This window comes from Pongo abelii, chromosome 11 (assembly GCF_028885655.2).
Source record: "Pongo abelii isolate AG06213 chromosome 11, NHGRI_mPonAbe1-v2.0_pri, whole genome shotgun sequence".
Lineage (NCBI taxonomy): Eukaryota > Metazoa > Chordata > Mammalia > Primates > Hominidae > Pongo > Pongo abelii.
In genome coordinates, this window is record NC_071996.2 from 75617041 (window position 1) to 75633519 (window position 16479).

Below are 16479 nucleotides of genomic sequence, written 5' to 3' on the forward strand. Positions count from 1 at the left end.
GGAGGATAACAATGCTACTCTCCCAATTACCCCTCTCCAGCCTTAGCAAAGAAATCATGGCTCAAAAACCGTGGGGGAGAAAATGCATGGGAGTTCTGTGTCTGTGTGTAAGCAGCTTTCAGATCTGTGTGTGCAATGCAGGCTCCACATAAGCTCTGCTGTGCCTTATCTGTAGGACATTTCCACAGGGCTATGTACAAGAAAATGGCCCAAGGAGGCGCTTCCTCTGGGGTCCAGGGTGAGCATTTATATTCCCCATTTCTAAGGGAGAAGCACCTTTTGCTGCTCAGATTGCCTCTTCCGTGGCTCATGGAAGGGGTCAACCTGCCCTATGCCGGGAGAGAGACTTGGTGAGCCCTACCCGCTGAAAGAAAAGTTGAGACTCAACAGAGCTTTCCGTTACTCTTAAAAGGGTTGCAGGAGTGATAGGCCAGCATCCACGACTAAAAGAACTTTGCATGTTTCTTAATATTAGACTCTTCCCTGTGTTGTTAGGTAAACTTATCCCCCTTATGTAAAGTTATAAAGCCTCAAGGAAAAGAAGGAGCGAGGGGGACTGGGTATCTCCAATCCTGAGGAGAGAGCGAACAGCAGGAATAACGTAGGAGGGGCAGCTCCGCAGAGCAGCAGAGGGGCTGTGTTCACAGCAGCTGCAAGAGGGAAGAAAGAACGTGCAGGGCCAGTTTGATCCTCTGAGAGGCAGTCCTAACCCCTAAAATGTATAAGCTTCCCCAACTTTTTTTACCGAGGACCTACCCTGGTTAAAATCATTCTCCTCATTTGTTTCCATATGCTACTTGCCCATCAGCTTCGGTTCAGTTCCCTAAGATTTAAAACTTTGGAATCACTTTTCTTCCCTGTCCTCTGTCCCCTGTGTGGAGTAAATTGGGAGCAACAGTATTTCGCTCCTACATCCAGGTGTTGTACTGATCACACTTTTCTGTGTATTTGCATTGCTGCAGCACTTCTAGAAAGTGAACTGATTTGGGGGAGGGGACCTCTTTTGTGCCACGCACTGTATTTACATGATTCACTGAAATCATTCCTATCCAGTTCTCTTAACAAGCCTAGGGATAGGTATCATGACCCCAATTTACCAGAGCTGGAAACAGACACTCAAGAGATTAGGGAATCAATCCAAGTCTACGCAGTTAGAGTAGGGTTTATATTCAGAGTCACTTGCTCTCTAAAGCTGACACTAACCTGGTCTATTATCTAGTCTATTACAAAACACAGACTTCTAATCTGGTACACGAAGATGTGCTACTAACTGTTCACACTGTCCATGGGGACCCCCTGTGCTCTCTGCTTCTGCCAAGCAAGTTTCGTGACAGCTTCCCCACCTTCGTGCCCTTGTTGCCATCCTTCCACCCCAAGGGGCCATCCTGGATGCTCAGGGAAAACCTTGCTATTCTCACCTGCCCAAGCTTGTCTGCTTCATCTTTTAAAGCCCAGCTTCTTCAAGATCCTGTTCAGACCACACATTCCTTCCAAATATCCAATAACTTCCCAAAAATCTATTCATGTTCCCCTCCTGTTTATCTCTGTACCTGGGTGTCACGTGTGTTGTTGCTTCTGTCCCTTTATACATGCAAATAAGGACCAGCAGCAGATGCTGTCTCTGTGGAGTGCTGTATGGGCCAGACAGGGTTGATTCCCTTCAACTGTAAGCTTGCTTGGTCCTCTCCTAGACTGTAAACTTCCAAATGCAAGGACCATCTACCTGCAGAACATGTAATTTCTCTAGTGCCCAGAATGCAGTGGGAGTTTGTAGAATACAGTGATGATGATGAAAATGATGATGGAACTTGTATAATATTAGGGCTTCTGACATGGATAGTATCTAAATATAGTTAGCATCATTTTGTTTTTATTTTTTATTTTATTTTTTTTGGAGATGGAGTCTCATTCTGTCGCCCAGGCTGGAGTGCAGTGGCACGATCTCGGCTCACTGCAACCTCTGCCTCCTGGGTTTAAGTGATTCTCCTGCCTCAGCCTCCCGAGTAGCTGGCACTACAGGTACATGCCACCACGCCCAGCTAATTTTTGTATTTTTAGTAGAGACAGGGTTTCGCCATGTTGGCCAGGCTTGTCTTGAACTACTGACCTCAGGTGATCCACCCGCCTTGGACTCCCAGAGTGCTGGGATTACAGGCGTGAGCCACTGTGCCAGCCACTTTTGTGACTTTTGGAACTTTGTAATGTATATGTTGCCTATTTATATATAAATCTATTGCATTATACATGTGCTTCCTATATATGCATATCATTCATCTTACTAAGTAAAAACACTTTAGATCGTTTCTCGTAAAAGAAAACTGAGATAAGCAAGTCAGATGGAAACTTTTAGTGAGGGGTCTTCCAGAAAGTAGCAGACGTTGGCTCTCTAATGTCTAGCCCAAAACACCATGACCATGTGAATAACATCCTCAGCTCAACATCTGCCCAAGAGTAGAGGAATCAGACATCATGTGTAACCTCAGTTCACAGAGCTTTCCATCCCCTCATGACCCCAGGCAGTGCGTCCCAAGAGATGGAGAGGCAGCAGTGTTACCATGGCCACCGGCAGCAGGAAGTAACACTGTGGATGAACGTCCCAAACTGCCATGCCATTACCTGCTTTACAGCAGCTTCAGTGACAAATAGGAGGAAAAAGGTCTCCGAGGACTTCTTCCATTTTTACCAGGGAAAAGAAGAGTTTCCAGGGACCTCCCAGGCCCGAGTGTAAGAGAAGAGAACCTCTGCAGGTCACTCTTCACTGAATCTTATTTGCCGCGGTTCACATTTTTCAGTCAGTGGAATTGATGATAATGATGATTGGTGACTATACAGACGACACTAAAGCAACCAGCGTTGCGAGCAGAGGCATCTCTCATCAGAGTTTCCAGATATTCCTGAAAGCATCCATCTCCAGAATCCTTTCCCCTCAGAAACTCCTGAAAGCTTTCAGTGCTAAATACTTGTCTGTGTTGGGTTTCTGATATATTTTTGCATTATTATTCATAGACTCCCTTACCAGAACAGGAAGGCCCAACTGTTGGAACAGTGGGAACTTTTGAACTGATGAGCTCCAAAGATTTAGCATACCAGATGACAATTTATGATTGGGAACTCTTCAACTGCGTGCATGAGGTAAGATGCAGGATCAGATGTGTTAGTAGCTAAGATAGCAAGGATAAAGGCTGCTGGCATTGCTTAGTTTGTAAGTGCTAATATGTGCTACAATATGGAAACCACATGACAATTTTTTTGCATACTGAGCTTATAAATAAAGCATGCTATAAAGCCTTTGAGTATTAAAGAAAAATCTTTACAGTATGCCATGTCTTCCTGTATATATTAAGCCAGTAAAACCTAGTTTATATTTATATATTTAACAAGCCTCATGGAAGCCCTTCAAGTCTGATTGAATTCACATTTACTGACCAGTAAAACACTGTCTTGACAAATAGAGAAACCTAGCTGGTGTTTTGATTTAAAAACAAATAAGCAAAATTGTTTTCCTTTCTTTTCTAGCTGGAGCTAATCTATCACACATTTGGAAGGCATAATTTTAAAAAGACCACAGCAAACTTGGATTTGTTCCTGAGGAGATTTAATGAAATTCAGTTTTGGGTCGTCACTGAGATCTGCCTTTGTTCTCAGCTCAGCAAGCGTGTTCAGCTATTAAAAAAATTTATTAAGATAGCAGCCCAGTAAGTATATTTAGCTTGGAAAGAGAAAAAAAAAATGTTGAGCTGTGTTTTCATTTTGTTTTCTTAGACTACACCTTAAAAAGAAAAACAGGATCTAGGAACTGCTAGAGGGCCAAACACAGGGTCTTAGGAATAACCAAACTCTTGTAATGGATCTCTTCTATATTTTGTAGCATTTAACATCAATAGATAAACTAACTTCTTTACAGCACTGATGCTGGAGTCGAAGCTGTGACCTCTCTTTGCTCTTTGCTTTCTACTCAGACGGTTTTGCCTCCTTTAGTTTAAAGATTCCTTCCGCAAACCAAGTTCCCTTGTACTTCGAAAGTTCAGTTGAAAAGATCTTGAAGTCAATGTCCAGCATGACACATTCTCACCAGTAGAGGGCAGTGCAGCATGCATGTACAGCAGCACATCCAGCCCAGACAGAATTAAATCGGTAAAATGCATGCAAGCTAACCTGGTACATGAAAATCATCTCTATAAACATCAGAAAAAGAAGCATCTATCTTATAAATATTCTATTAAACAGCACTTCATGGGAAACAATTTTTTTACTACAGGGGCCAGTTAGAATTCTCCCTGACATGAATTTAATCTTCTGCTATTTAGATATGCCTGACGACCTCCTGTTTACTTCCATGTTTTTGGTATCACTACAGTGCTAAAAATAAAATGCTAAATGTGGCCTATGGCTGTGAGACTTCTTTCCTTTCTAAATGCAGGGAGCTCTAGCACACAGGAAGGCTGAGAGCACGAGTGACCCCAGCCAGACAATTTTCTTGACCCAAAATCAAACATGGAGTTTGATTTCCTGGGCTAAACAAAGAAGTAAAGGCTGCTTGACATTTTATAGATATCAGTTTGCCAGATGCCTGGAATTATTTGCCAACAACTTGAGGGTTCAACAGAATACCAAATCCCTTGGATTCAAAAGCTGCTATCTGTTAATATGGCAAAGCTGGCTATTTTAAGAAAGGTTTGGTAAAATGGTGCCTATGAATTTCTGGTACAGAGTATAGCCACTTCCCTGGTAGTCTGCACAGCCTTATGGCAAGGGACAAATGCCTTCACGTATTTGGAATGAGCTGATTATGGAAACTATGACAAGATGTGCTTTCCCGTTTGAAGAAACACACTCTCTCTCTCTTCACCTTAGCCTGGCAGTGCCCAGGGCAACAAGAAAAGAGAGGCAATCTGCACACAAATGTGGGAAGCCAGAAAACCTTTTGGGGCCTGATCCTGTTATTTTACAGAGGCAACATGGGAGAGCCTTTCAGAACACCCAGGACTTTTCTTTTTTTTAATGTTTTTGCTTTTCTTATCCCTCTCCCTTCTGTTTATGTGAACGAGTAGGTGGACTTGGCCTTCAGTATAAATTAGTTTATGCTATTTAACCATTATTAAGCCCTGTGCTAAGTTTGCTGTCCTATAGAGAAGCTATTTACACAGCCCAGCTGAAGAAGACTGTAGACTTTTTAAATCCGAGATCTACAAGAATGAGGTTGAAACCTCGTGACAGTAGCATCTGTTTTACTTTATATTTTTAGAGAACTTCAACATATTTGTTTTAAGCTCTGCCTGCCCAGAACTGTGTGAAGTTGGTGGAAGCAGATGTTCTTATTCCTCTGTTTACATTCGTGGAGGCATAGAGAAATTTCATGACTTACATAGGGTAATAAAGTTAGCTGATAACAAGGCAGTGACTAGAAAGGCAGGTCTACAGCCCTGCATTTGTTCTTTCAAGATCACATAAAGAGACAAAAGCCAACATATAGATGCGATCGATCGTACACCTGCCTTTAGCCCCAGGTGTCTTCTAAATAACCTTCAGCTCCTGAACTCAGACCCATTGTCCCAGCACACCAAAGGGCTCACTTGCTTTCTCACCAGTGGAACCATACACACTAGCTTCTCTGAAATATGTTCTCCATCTCCACACAGAGAATTTAAGAATTACTCTTTGCTACCTTTGCAATGGGTAGCAAATGCAACAATTTAGTCTTTTTCAAAAATGTTAATCCAAACAGGATTTCATTATGATATAGTCAATTTCGATAACCATATTGATTCAGGGTGAAGGATTTATGCTTATTGCAAAATGAATTCTTTCCCTTTTCAGGGACCTGGTATGAAGAAGTTTGGGGTTCCTCTTTCTAAAAAATGGTTAAACCAAGTACCTGTGTTAAACATCACCATTCTAATAAGAATTTCTGGTTTTTTCCACATGTCTCATTCCCAAACATATATTCATAAAAGCTAATAATTGCATAAGTACAGATTCACAATTATCAGCTTCACTGATGTCAGTAAAACACAGAGAAGGTTATTTTTTGGTCAGTTGTTTAGCTTACTTCTCAGCTTTAAAATTCCTCGAGATTGAGTACCCAGCCTATAGAAATCACGCTTTGTAAGTTGATATTTTTCAACAAACAAGTATCATTTGCATGGCAGGTAGACGCCATGGTGGCTGCAGCTGTGAGACTCCCTTAGTGCCCTCTCAAGCTGCCAGACGAGGGTATCCACCTTCAGGCTAAAGGTCTAGAAATCTCCAAGGTCATTTCACTTTTTTTCTTACGCCATGAGATATTTCCCTCTCAGTCCAACAAGGCTTTTAGCAAGTTTGGGATTATAATAACAACCCCTAAGGTAGGTGTCTTTAAGTTCCTTCTCAAATCGCAAACCTCAATGGCTAACGTCTTCAACTTTCTAAAACCACAGTGAGAAATCAAACAGCAGAACGTGGTCACCCAAGTGGAACTTTTACAGTACATTAAATCTGTCATTGCCTGTTCTCATAAATGAGCTCTGACAAATATTAATGACTATCAGAAAATAGAACTCTAATTTTTTTATCTCACTCAGAAGTAACGCTTTACTCAAATGCGCATCTCCTGTGTTTCAGCTGTAAGGAGTATAAAAATCTGAATTCCTTTTTTGCCATCGCCATGGGACTAAGTAACGTTGCTGTGAGCCGCTTGGCACTCACGTGGGAGGTAAGCTTCAGCTGGGATCCAGCTGTGACTTTTGCCTTAGGAATAAAAACACAGGCTCACCAGTGAGCTTTTTAATAGAAATATCACTCACACTAGTATAACAATGGGAAAGGTGGGACACTTGGAGGGAGGTGACCTGTCTCCTTTTTCCAGTTGCCTCAGAGGGAGAATTTTTAAAAGATATTGTCCTTTTGTGTATGGAGAGTGGAGGAGATGAGGGGATGTCTACTTCTTGATATACACAATGTAAATAAAAATAAATCCAGTTCCTAAGTATAACATGAAGGACCCACATTGCTGGGAATGACTTCATAAGTTTGCTCATAGATTCTATTGTTTTCGGAAATGTCTGCTTGTTGCTTTTGCCATAAATCTTATCTTTAATTGAAAGAGGACAGAAGATCCATTTTTATCCAAGTACTCATTTTGCTTCTGGAAGGAAGAGCCAGGAAGCTAACTGTTTGCAGCAGTTGAGTACTAAGTGTCGCCCCACCACCTGGCAGACTTCCCTCCACAGAGAGGAACAACAGTTGGCTAATATTCAGTTTGGGGCAAAAGTGAGGCAGGTGTGTTGTGAGTTTCTGTAGCAAATATAATGAATGGTTTATCGAGAGGTGGGTATTCAAGCTAGAAAACATCTTCATTTATTATTAGCTTTGTACTCAAAATGTGCTTGACCTCTTACACGTGGCATATAGTTGAAGAAATACTAATCTCTGATAGAACATACATACAGAAATAGACTCATGCTAAAAATAAAAAATTGTGTGTAAGTGGGACACAGAAAGAGGGCAAGGAGTATATATTAGAGACCCAACTTGCAATGGTGCTTAAAGGCAGCTGTTTGCATCTCTAAATGCTTTTCTGAAATTATTTTCTTCCCCATGTCCTTCTTGCAACGATTTTCTTTTTCCGTCCCTCCTAAATGTTTCCATTGTTTGTAGAGCAGGTCCTCACAAGTCCTTCTGTCTTGGGTTTCTCTTAAAATTCCAGGCAGATGCAGCACACAGCAGCTCATCCCCTGAATATAGGAATGAGGGAATTGGTGAGGCCTGCGTGCCATGCAGCTGTATCATCTTCCAGCTAGTAAAAGGACGGAGCTCGTGCTGCCAAGAGATCTAAGCACAAAACCATAATGCAGCTCCGTCGTCTTATAGTCCAAGGCTCTTGGGATTGCTGGAGACCTATGGTCCTCCTGCAAAGAGTCTGCCTTCCCCAGTCGGCTTCCAGCTTCTAATCTCCCTGCCATAGAGTCCAAATTAGTTGGTCGGGGACATTTGAAAGAACCATAAAGCCTCAAAGGGTCCAAGGAGGCCAGGTGTGGGTACCACAGATCAGCCAGACAATAAGAACAGAGCATGTGGGAAACACTCTCTGAACCCCCTTTCCCAGTCTAAATAAAAAAATAGGAGGCTGCTGAAGAGGGTGCAGGCAGCAAAAGGAGATAGCTAACTGGCCAGTCCTTTGGTTTCACTAAGGATGGGAGTTCTGTGAGTCTATGAGCTTCTGTTTTCAGCACTGAATGTTGCTGAAAAGAGGAAATTATCCTTTCATCATTTATAAGCCTTTGTTTTTTAAGGTGAAGTATAATTATATAATTCTGTATGGGAGATTTCATTCCTAAGCAACTTTGATTCTAGTTTATGTACCTGCACTTGCCGAGAAAACCTCCCAAAAGCCTCCCATGCAACTCCATTGAGCACCACAGTGACCACAAGAGCAGCGTGAGAAATGGTGCCTGGCCTCGTGGAACTAGGGGACACGTGTGGAACAGCCAAGGAATAAAATAGAAAAGAAAGCCAGAGCACACAATAAAGGGAAGGGTTCAAAACTGAGGGGGAAGATCAAGCTGAGATGAAGCAAATGAGAATTACCTGGAGCACACACACTCTCTCAGCCTCGGCACTGGTGACATCTGGAGCAGAACAGTTCTTGGTCGTGGAGATGTCTTCTGTGTTGCAGGACAATTAGGAGCATCCCTGGCCTCTCCCCACCTGATGCTGGAAGCACCTCTTACCACGCCCCACCCCAGCTGTGACAACAAAAAAATGTCTGCACACATTACCAAATGCCTCCTGGATTGGCAGGATGGCCCTATTGAAAACACTGCTCTAGAAGCATGGGGGGGTGGATAAATAATAGTATTAAGAATGAAAGAAACATTTTTTATTACCCTGTGCCCTACTGTCTTTGACCTAAAAGAAAGCTAAGAGAACAGATGACAGAGGTCTTGCCAAAAACATAATCCACTCTTAATTTTTTAAATGGACTAAATTCAGTAAGTCAATATTTTTGCATAACTTGGTGATCTGCATACTCTGTGTGGGGTGAGATCCTGGCATCCCTTGATGCCCATCCCAGCTTTCAGCCCTTTGAATAGTCTCCTCTAAGTGAGGGCATCAAGTCTTCCTGAACCCTAACTTGAAATGCCAGAAAAATGAGTTTGGAGGATATACAGGGACTAGTTTTTAGAAACAAAATCAGGGTTTACAGATGTTTAAATGGGAATATGACAAACTGATTGAGACAGGAAAGAGAAAGAGCCAAGAAGAGCCATTCTGTGGATCGCAGAGGCCCAATTGGTGAATCACCTGTTGAAGGTAGGCTTCACTGTTCAAAGCCTCCTCCCAGATGACCCAGGAGTCTCTGAGGCCCAGGGGTTGGTTGATGAGTCCCTAGTCCTGGGATGGGAAACATATCACACAGCTCTATCTTGGCTTGGCCCTGTCAGGAGAGAGAAGTGAAAGGTTCAGCTTTACTGAAGACTCAGGAACTAAGCAAAGTAGGAACCAATAAATTGAAAGATGATTCAGTATTGATCTATTGGTGTAGATATGTGGGTGCAGTAAGTGGTGTTGAATCATTTGCCAAAATAAAAACATGAGAAATCAGTAAATTGATGGAACTATCCAATTTTGTATTATAGGAAGGCACGTGGGAGAAATAAATGCTCATGTAGAAAAGCATGGCGCATGTGAGAGACGAGACAGCAGGAAAAGAGGCAGGGGATGCAAATTACAGGCTCTAATGAGAAGCAGCTGTGTGACTCTGGGCCAGTCATTGAAACTGTGAGACTTAATTTTTTCCATCTGTAAAACACAGGCTCAATCTATTCAAATGAATATGTAGGGAGTACTATGTACCCAGTACTTTTTTAGGCACTGAGAAAAATATCAGTAAACAAAACAAATAAAAATTCTTATTCTCATGTAGTTTACCTTATAAGGGAGGAGGAGGGTTGAAAGAGATAGTTTCATAAGCTCTTTTATTGCTAATATTCTGTAATCTAAATTCCTGATTGTGGGAATCAGAGAGTTTTAAAAAGTGGTGGGGGAGGTATATTCAGACTCTTCTAGTCTAGGGAATGCAGTCCTCTTTATAAATCATCTAGTTGAGAAAACATTATAAAAGCAGTAACACCAAAGCATTCATAGTTACTTTTGGTTCAATTAGGTTAAAGACTTTTAAAAGGCAAGTTCTCTATATTCTGGAAGATTATTCTCAAATGACAGGACAGATTACAGTCTGGCCTGTCTCAGAGATGTTTGATTAAAAGCCAATAGAAATATATTTCCCCTAGAAATGGTAACCCATAATACATATCTAGATATTGAATCTGACATATGCGTGTGGCATTTTCATTTCATTAACAGAAACTGCCAAGCAAGTTCAAGAAGTTCTATGCGGAGTTTGAAAGTTTAATGGTAAGTGACAGTGGCTTCTTTATTCTGTTCACTGTCTACATTAATCCAATTTCTGATTAGCTGAATTGAAGTTCTCATTTCGGAAATTTTATCTGTCCTTGTATGACTTTAAGAAGTTTATGATCCCTTTTAGTGCTGCTAAAACAAGCATGTCTGACTAATGAATGGCACCCTCAGGAACTAACTTAAAGAGGACTTATGTCCCACATAAGGTCAATTTGTATAACTAAGAAAAGCAGTGTAATAGGGCCCTCTCCATCCAGCTCAGGTTGGCTATGGGTTGGAAGCTGCATTTTCCTTGGCTTGCCAAAATTATTTTTCCCCGTTGGCTGGAGGTGTTAGACAGAAAAGGAGTGAGTTGGGCTCGCCAGGAGTGATGGCAGGTTTCAGAGGGCAAATCGGGACAGGGATCGGCTGTGCAGGGCAGAGAGTGAGTGAGCCAGACACCCAGGAAGAAGGTGGGGCTTCAGGAAAAGGGGAATCTTGCAGTAGAGGTTTCATTTTTGCTTTCATAGGCAATATCTCCCCTTGGCCCCTGTACGCAAATCTCTTTTTCAAACAAGAAAGGGAAAAGAAAACTCCAAATTTGTTATGCCATAAGTGAAGTTATTTTAAAACACAAATCAGGCCAGGCGCAGTGGTTCATACCTGTAATCCCAGCACTTTGGGAGGCCAGGAAAGGTGTATTACTTGAGGTCAGGAATTCGAGACCAGCCCGGCCAACATGACGAAACATCGTCTCTACAAAAAATACAAAAATTAGCCAGATGTGGTGGCCTGCACCTGTGGTCCCAGCTACTCAGGAAGCGGAGATGGGAAGATCGCTTGAGCCAGGAGGTGGAGGCTACAGTCAGTAGTGACTGGGCCACTGCACTCTAGCCTGGGTGACAGAGTGAGACCCCATCTCAACACACACACACACACACACACACACACACAAATACAAATCAATTTGTTTAACTAAGTCTACCTTTCTTTTGTAGCTATATTTGATTCAGAAATACAGTTGAGCCTTGAATAACTCGGGGGTTGGGGCACTGACACCTCCTCCACCCCCAGGCAGTAGAAATATTGAGTATAACTTTTAATTATTATTATTATTTTGAGTCTGGGTCTCACTCTGTCACCAAGGCTGGAGTGCAGTGGTGCGATCATGACTCATTGCAGCCTTGACCTCTTGGGCTCAAGCAATCCCCCGACCTCAGCGTTCCAAATAGCCTCCCAAATAATTTTTTATTTTTTAAAAAATAGGGGTCTCGGCCAGGCACAGTGGCTCACGCCTATAATCTCAGCACTTTGGGAGGCCGAGGCAGGCAGATCACGAGGTCAGGAGATCGAGACCATCCTGGCTAACATGGTGAAACCCCGTCTCTACTAAAAAAATACAAAAAAATTAGCCAGGCCTGGTGGCGAGCACCCGTAGTCCTAGCTAGTCAGGAGGCTGAGGCAGGAGAATGGCATGAACTTGGGAGGCGGAGCTTGCAGTGAGCCAAGATCACACCACTGCACTCCAGCCTGGGTGACAGAGTGAGACTCTGTCTCCAAAAAAAAAAAAAAAAAAAAACATAGGGGTCTCACTTGGGTTCTCACTATTTTACCCAAGCTGGTCATGAACTCCTAGGCTCAAGCAATACTCCTGCCTTGGCCTCCAAAAGTGCTGGGATTATAGGCATGAGCCATCATGCCCAGCCCAAGCATAACTTTGGACTTTCCCCAAATTTAACCACTAATAGCCTACTGTTGACTAGAGGCCTTACTGATAACATAAAGTCAATTAACACATACTTTGTATGTTATATGTATTATTATGTACTATATTCTTACAATAATGTAAGTTAGAGAAAAAATGATAAGACAATTATAAGGAAGAGAAAATGTACTGACTGTTCATTAAAGGGAAGTGGATCATCATAAAGGTCTTCATCCTTGTCCTCTTCCTGTTGAGTAGGCTCAGGAGGAAGAGAAGGGGTTGTTGGTCTTACAGTGTCAGGGATAGCAGAGGCAGAAGAAAAGCCATGTATAAGTGACCCACACAGTTCAAACCTGTGTTGTTCAAAGGTCAACTGTACCTGATTGTGGGGTGAAAGGCAGGTGTATTAGGAGGTAACAAAGGGTGGTGTATCTGTCACCAGTCATCACCATCATCTCTTTTTCTCTCCTAAGGACCCTTCAAGGAACCACAGGGCCTACAGGCTGACAGTAGCTAAGCTGGAACCTCCTGTCATCCCCTTCATGCCTTTGCTCATTAAAGGTAATCCTAATAAGATGCACAGGCCAAGCAGGTGATGAGTATTTGGGGAGAGAAATGAACAATACCTTGATAAGATTGATTACTTAGGGAAGAATGATCGATCCCAGCCTTCTGCCTTCTTTGTCATGTCCTCTCAGTCCTGACTTTTCAGAAAGGGTCAGAAAGATGACTGGAGGAGCAGGAATCCATGATTTGGAAAACTTGTTAGTGAAACAGAAGATTAGTTTAAAAATTTTACTAATCTCAGGTGAAGTGATTTAAAAAGTTAAACACCTAGCGTTAAAGGAACTATTAACAGCTTTTTTCAACTGTAGTGTTACGCAAATCTGCCAGCATAATCTAATGGTGCTATTGTGCTTTCTTAGTATGACATATTTCCATTAGTGATTAGAATGTGGCTTTTATTTCTTTACAGATATGACATTTACTCATGAGGGGAACAAGACGTTCATTGACAATCTAGTAAACTTTGAAAAAATGGTATGTGCAGTATTATAACTTAACCACAATGTGTTTTTAAAATAAAATTTGCATTTTTTCTAATAAAGGAAATAATTTCCATATATGCTGCCCTGTTAAAAAAGGTAGTTACACATAAAGGAGTTTTGAAATATTTGGTTCAAATTGGCTACCTATTCTATTCTGTCAGTTCTCTTTTGTGAAATTGAATAGTATTTGTGTTGTGGTTCACAGCAGCAGCTGGCTTTTATGCTGTGTGTTTCTTCCTTGGCAGCCTGTTGCTGAAATGCACAAATGTTCATGAGTGACTTCCATGTTGTTGTTTTGCTATAAGGTTTGTGGAGCTAGACTGCCCCAGGATGCCTTTGAAAGGTTTATCTGCCAAGCCTGACTTCAGTGCCTGTAGGTAAAAGGCAATTCTACGCCTTTGTTGTAGAGGACTAATCTAAATGTGTATTGCTTATCCCAATAAAGTTCGCTCAAGTTCAGAGAAGGAACATGAAAATCTTTATAATCAAAAAAAGTTTTTAATCTTGTTTTTAACATTTTTATATATTTATTTATTGTTGGAGACAGGGTCTCTCATTGTCACCTTGGCTAAAGTGCAGTGTTGTGGTCATAACTCACTATAGCCTCAAACTCCTGGGCTCAAGCGCTCTTCCTGCCTCAGCCTCCCTAAGTGCTGGGATTACAGGCATCAGCCACTGCGCCTGGCCTAGAAAATTTTTTTCACAACAGATGTGGAACTGGCACATATTCAGTATTTTCTAGCCACCCTCCTCCTAGTCCTTACTCCTAGCAGGGGGGAAAGCAGGGTTATCTGGCTTAAGTTACTTTGCAGTTGATTTTCTTATCTTCTGTGAAGCAATAAAGCAGAGCATGCCAAAACCTTTCTTTAGCTGCATAGTGCATGCTGATGGAATGATCATTGTCTTCTGAATCCTTTGGCTGCAACCTGGTGGATGGAGTGTTGGAGTGCTTTATCTGTCTGTGGGTGAGCATTTGCCCGGTCATGAATTGCAGTGTGAATGTGGCGCTGTGGGAAAAGCCGAGGACCTGGAGTCTGGGAGACATGAGGTTCAGTACACAGTTTCATCACTTTATACTTGTCCCTTAACTTCTCTGTGAGTCGGTTTCCCCAACAGAAAATGGGAATCCTGTCCAGCCCATCTATCTCTAGATTATGTAAGCCATAAAGTGCTATAGACTTCTTATCAGAAAACTGTTATTCTAGTTGTTTCTTGAAATCAAGCTGGTACGTGTGACTCCAGGAGAATCTGAAACACCCTGCAGTCATCCTGTAAGGATCTGCAGCATTCAGCCCGGGGAATGCGCTTATTGCAAAGCCCAGTCTGGTCAACTGCAGCTACTGCTGGGCACTATGTCTTAAGCTTCTTAGGAAGTAACATGAGTACACCCTCCTCAAAGACTCTTTGTGCTAGATGGCAAATATGTCCTCAGCAGTCTTCCTTCCCACCCCTCACACCAAAGGCAGGGTATGAACATCTTATTCGTGTGTCAATTTAATAATTGTTTGATCAAAGTAGACAACATTCTTTGCTAACTTATTAGTATGGATAATTAAACAATTCCTCTGACTTCCCAGAAAGAAAACCTGTTTTCCAGAAATGGAAGATTTGGCAAATGAGTAAAGAAACTTCTGGATTACTTATGCAGAAATGCAAACTGAGGATTGGCTAAGCCACCCATTTAACTATAAAATATACATGTGCACAGAGATGTAGAAGTCAGGGTTTCCTAAAGAGTTTACTGAGCTTTAGAAGTTTTGATGGCTATCATTCTCAGCAAACTAACAGAGGAACAGAAAACCAAACACCACATGTTCTCACTAATAAGTGGGAGTTGAACAATGAGAACACATGGACACAGGGAGGGGAACATCACACACCAGGGCCTGTCGGAGGTTGGGGAGCAAGGGGAGGGAGAGCATTAGGACAAATACCTAGTGCATGCAGGGCTTAAAACTTAGATGGGTTGATAGGTGCAGCAAACCAGAATGGCACATGTATACCTACGTAACAAACCTGCACATTCTGCACATGTATCCTGGAACATAAAATAAAATAAAATAAAATAAATTTTTTTAAATAAGTTTTGATGGCCAAAGTTAACTAAACTGAACAAATAAGAATAGCAAGGTATGCAAAGTCAGCCATCTGTTGGGGTAGATAAAAGTTGTTTCATCTGGGTTTTGAGATCTTGGTGTCCCATCCATAACCTGCAAGGAAAAGTCAAGGTCACATTCAGTGGATACTAGGAGAGCACCATTCCTCTCCCCATTTCTGCACTTCATACCCAGAGCAGTGGATTCCTCCATGCCTAGCACTAAGGAAAGAGATCCTTCTCATCTTGCTCTCACAGAGTCCACTTTTGCTGAAAAGCAATGAATAGCTAAGATAGCAAGCAGTTCAGCTTCATTAATGGAAACCTAAATTAATGATGGCATAAGCAAGATCAGCTTATTTCTTTCTCACTTAAAAGTTCAAGCAGGCCGGGCGTGATGGCTCACACCTGTAATCCCAGCACTTTGGGAGGCCGAGGCGGGTGGATCACGAGGTCAGGAGATCAAGACCATCCTGGCGAACACATTGAAACCCCGTCTCTACTAAAAATACAAAAAAATAAAAATTAGCTGGGCGTGGTGGCGGGCGCCTGTAGTCCCAGCTACTCGGGAAGCTGAGGCAGGAGAATGGCATGAACCCAGGGGGCGGAGCTTACAGTGAGCCGAGATCACACCATTGCACTCCAGCCTGGGAGACAGCGAGACTCTGTCTCAAAAAAAAAAAAAAAAGTTCAAGCGGGTATGGTAGCCCTGCTACAGGATGCGATCGAGGACCCAGGCTTCTCACTTGCCAGTTTTACATCCACTTGGTTCAAGATGGCAACCTCCACCTCCACATTCCAACCACAGGGAAAGGGAAAGGAGAAGGTGAAGGCATGCTTCATCCCTTTTAAAGATAGGAGAGAAGTTACACTCACCACTTGCCTCATAGTTTATTGCTCAGAAACCTAGTCCCATGAAAGGAAGGCTAAAACATGAAGCCCTTATTTGAAGTATTCATGTGTCCCACTGAAAGTTGAGGAGTTTTATTCATATGAAAGAGAAGGGAAGAAAGGATATCAAAAAAGTACTGTTAGTTCTCTGTTCCAGCCACATGATACATTTTATCTCATTTGAGAAATTCTACCATAAGAAAGTTTGATTTTAGAATTGGCCTTCCAACTGGGTGTGGTGGCTCATGTCTGTAATCCCAGCACTCTGGGAGGCTGAGGCGGGCGGATCGCCTGAGGTCAGGAGTTCAAGACCAGCCTGGCCAACATGGTGAAACTCCATCTCGCTAAAAATACAAAAA

The 16479-nt window shown here is 42.3% G+C and overlaps 1 protein-coding gene across 9 annotated transcripts in view; it reads left to right on the top strand.

Annotated features, from left to right (window-relative positions):
* RAPGEF4 (Rap guanine nucleotide exchange factor 4) overlaps positions 1–16479 on the top strand; it is a 381527-nt gene that overhangs the window by 352169 nt on the left and 12879 nt on the right. For 8 of the 9 annotated variants that reach the window (XM_054548828.1, XM_054548824.1, XM_054548822.2 and 5 more), the window contains 6 exons: positions 3007–3132; positions 3517–3695; positions 6601–6691; positions 10345–10395; positions 12559–12646; positions 13062–13126. In XM_054548828.1, coding sequence (XP_054404803.1) covers positions 3007–3132; positions 3517–3695; positions 6601–6691; positions 10345–10395; positions 12559–12646; positions 13062–13126 — 600 coding nt within the window. 9 annotated transcript variants of the gene reach the window in all.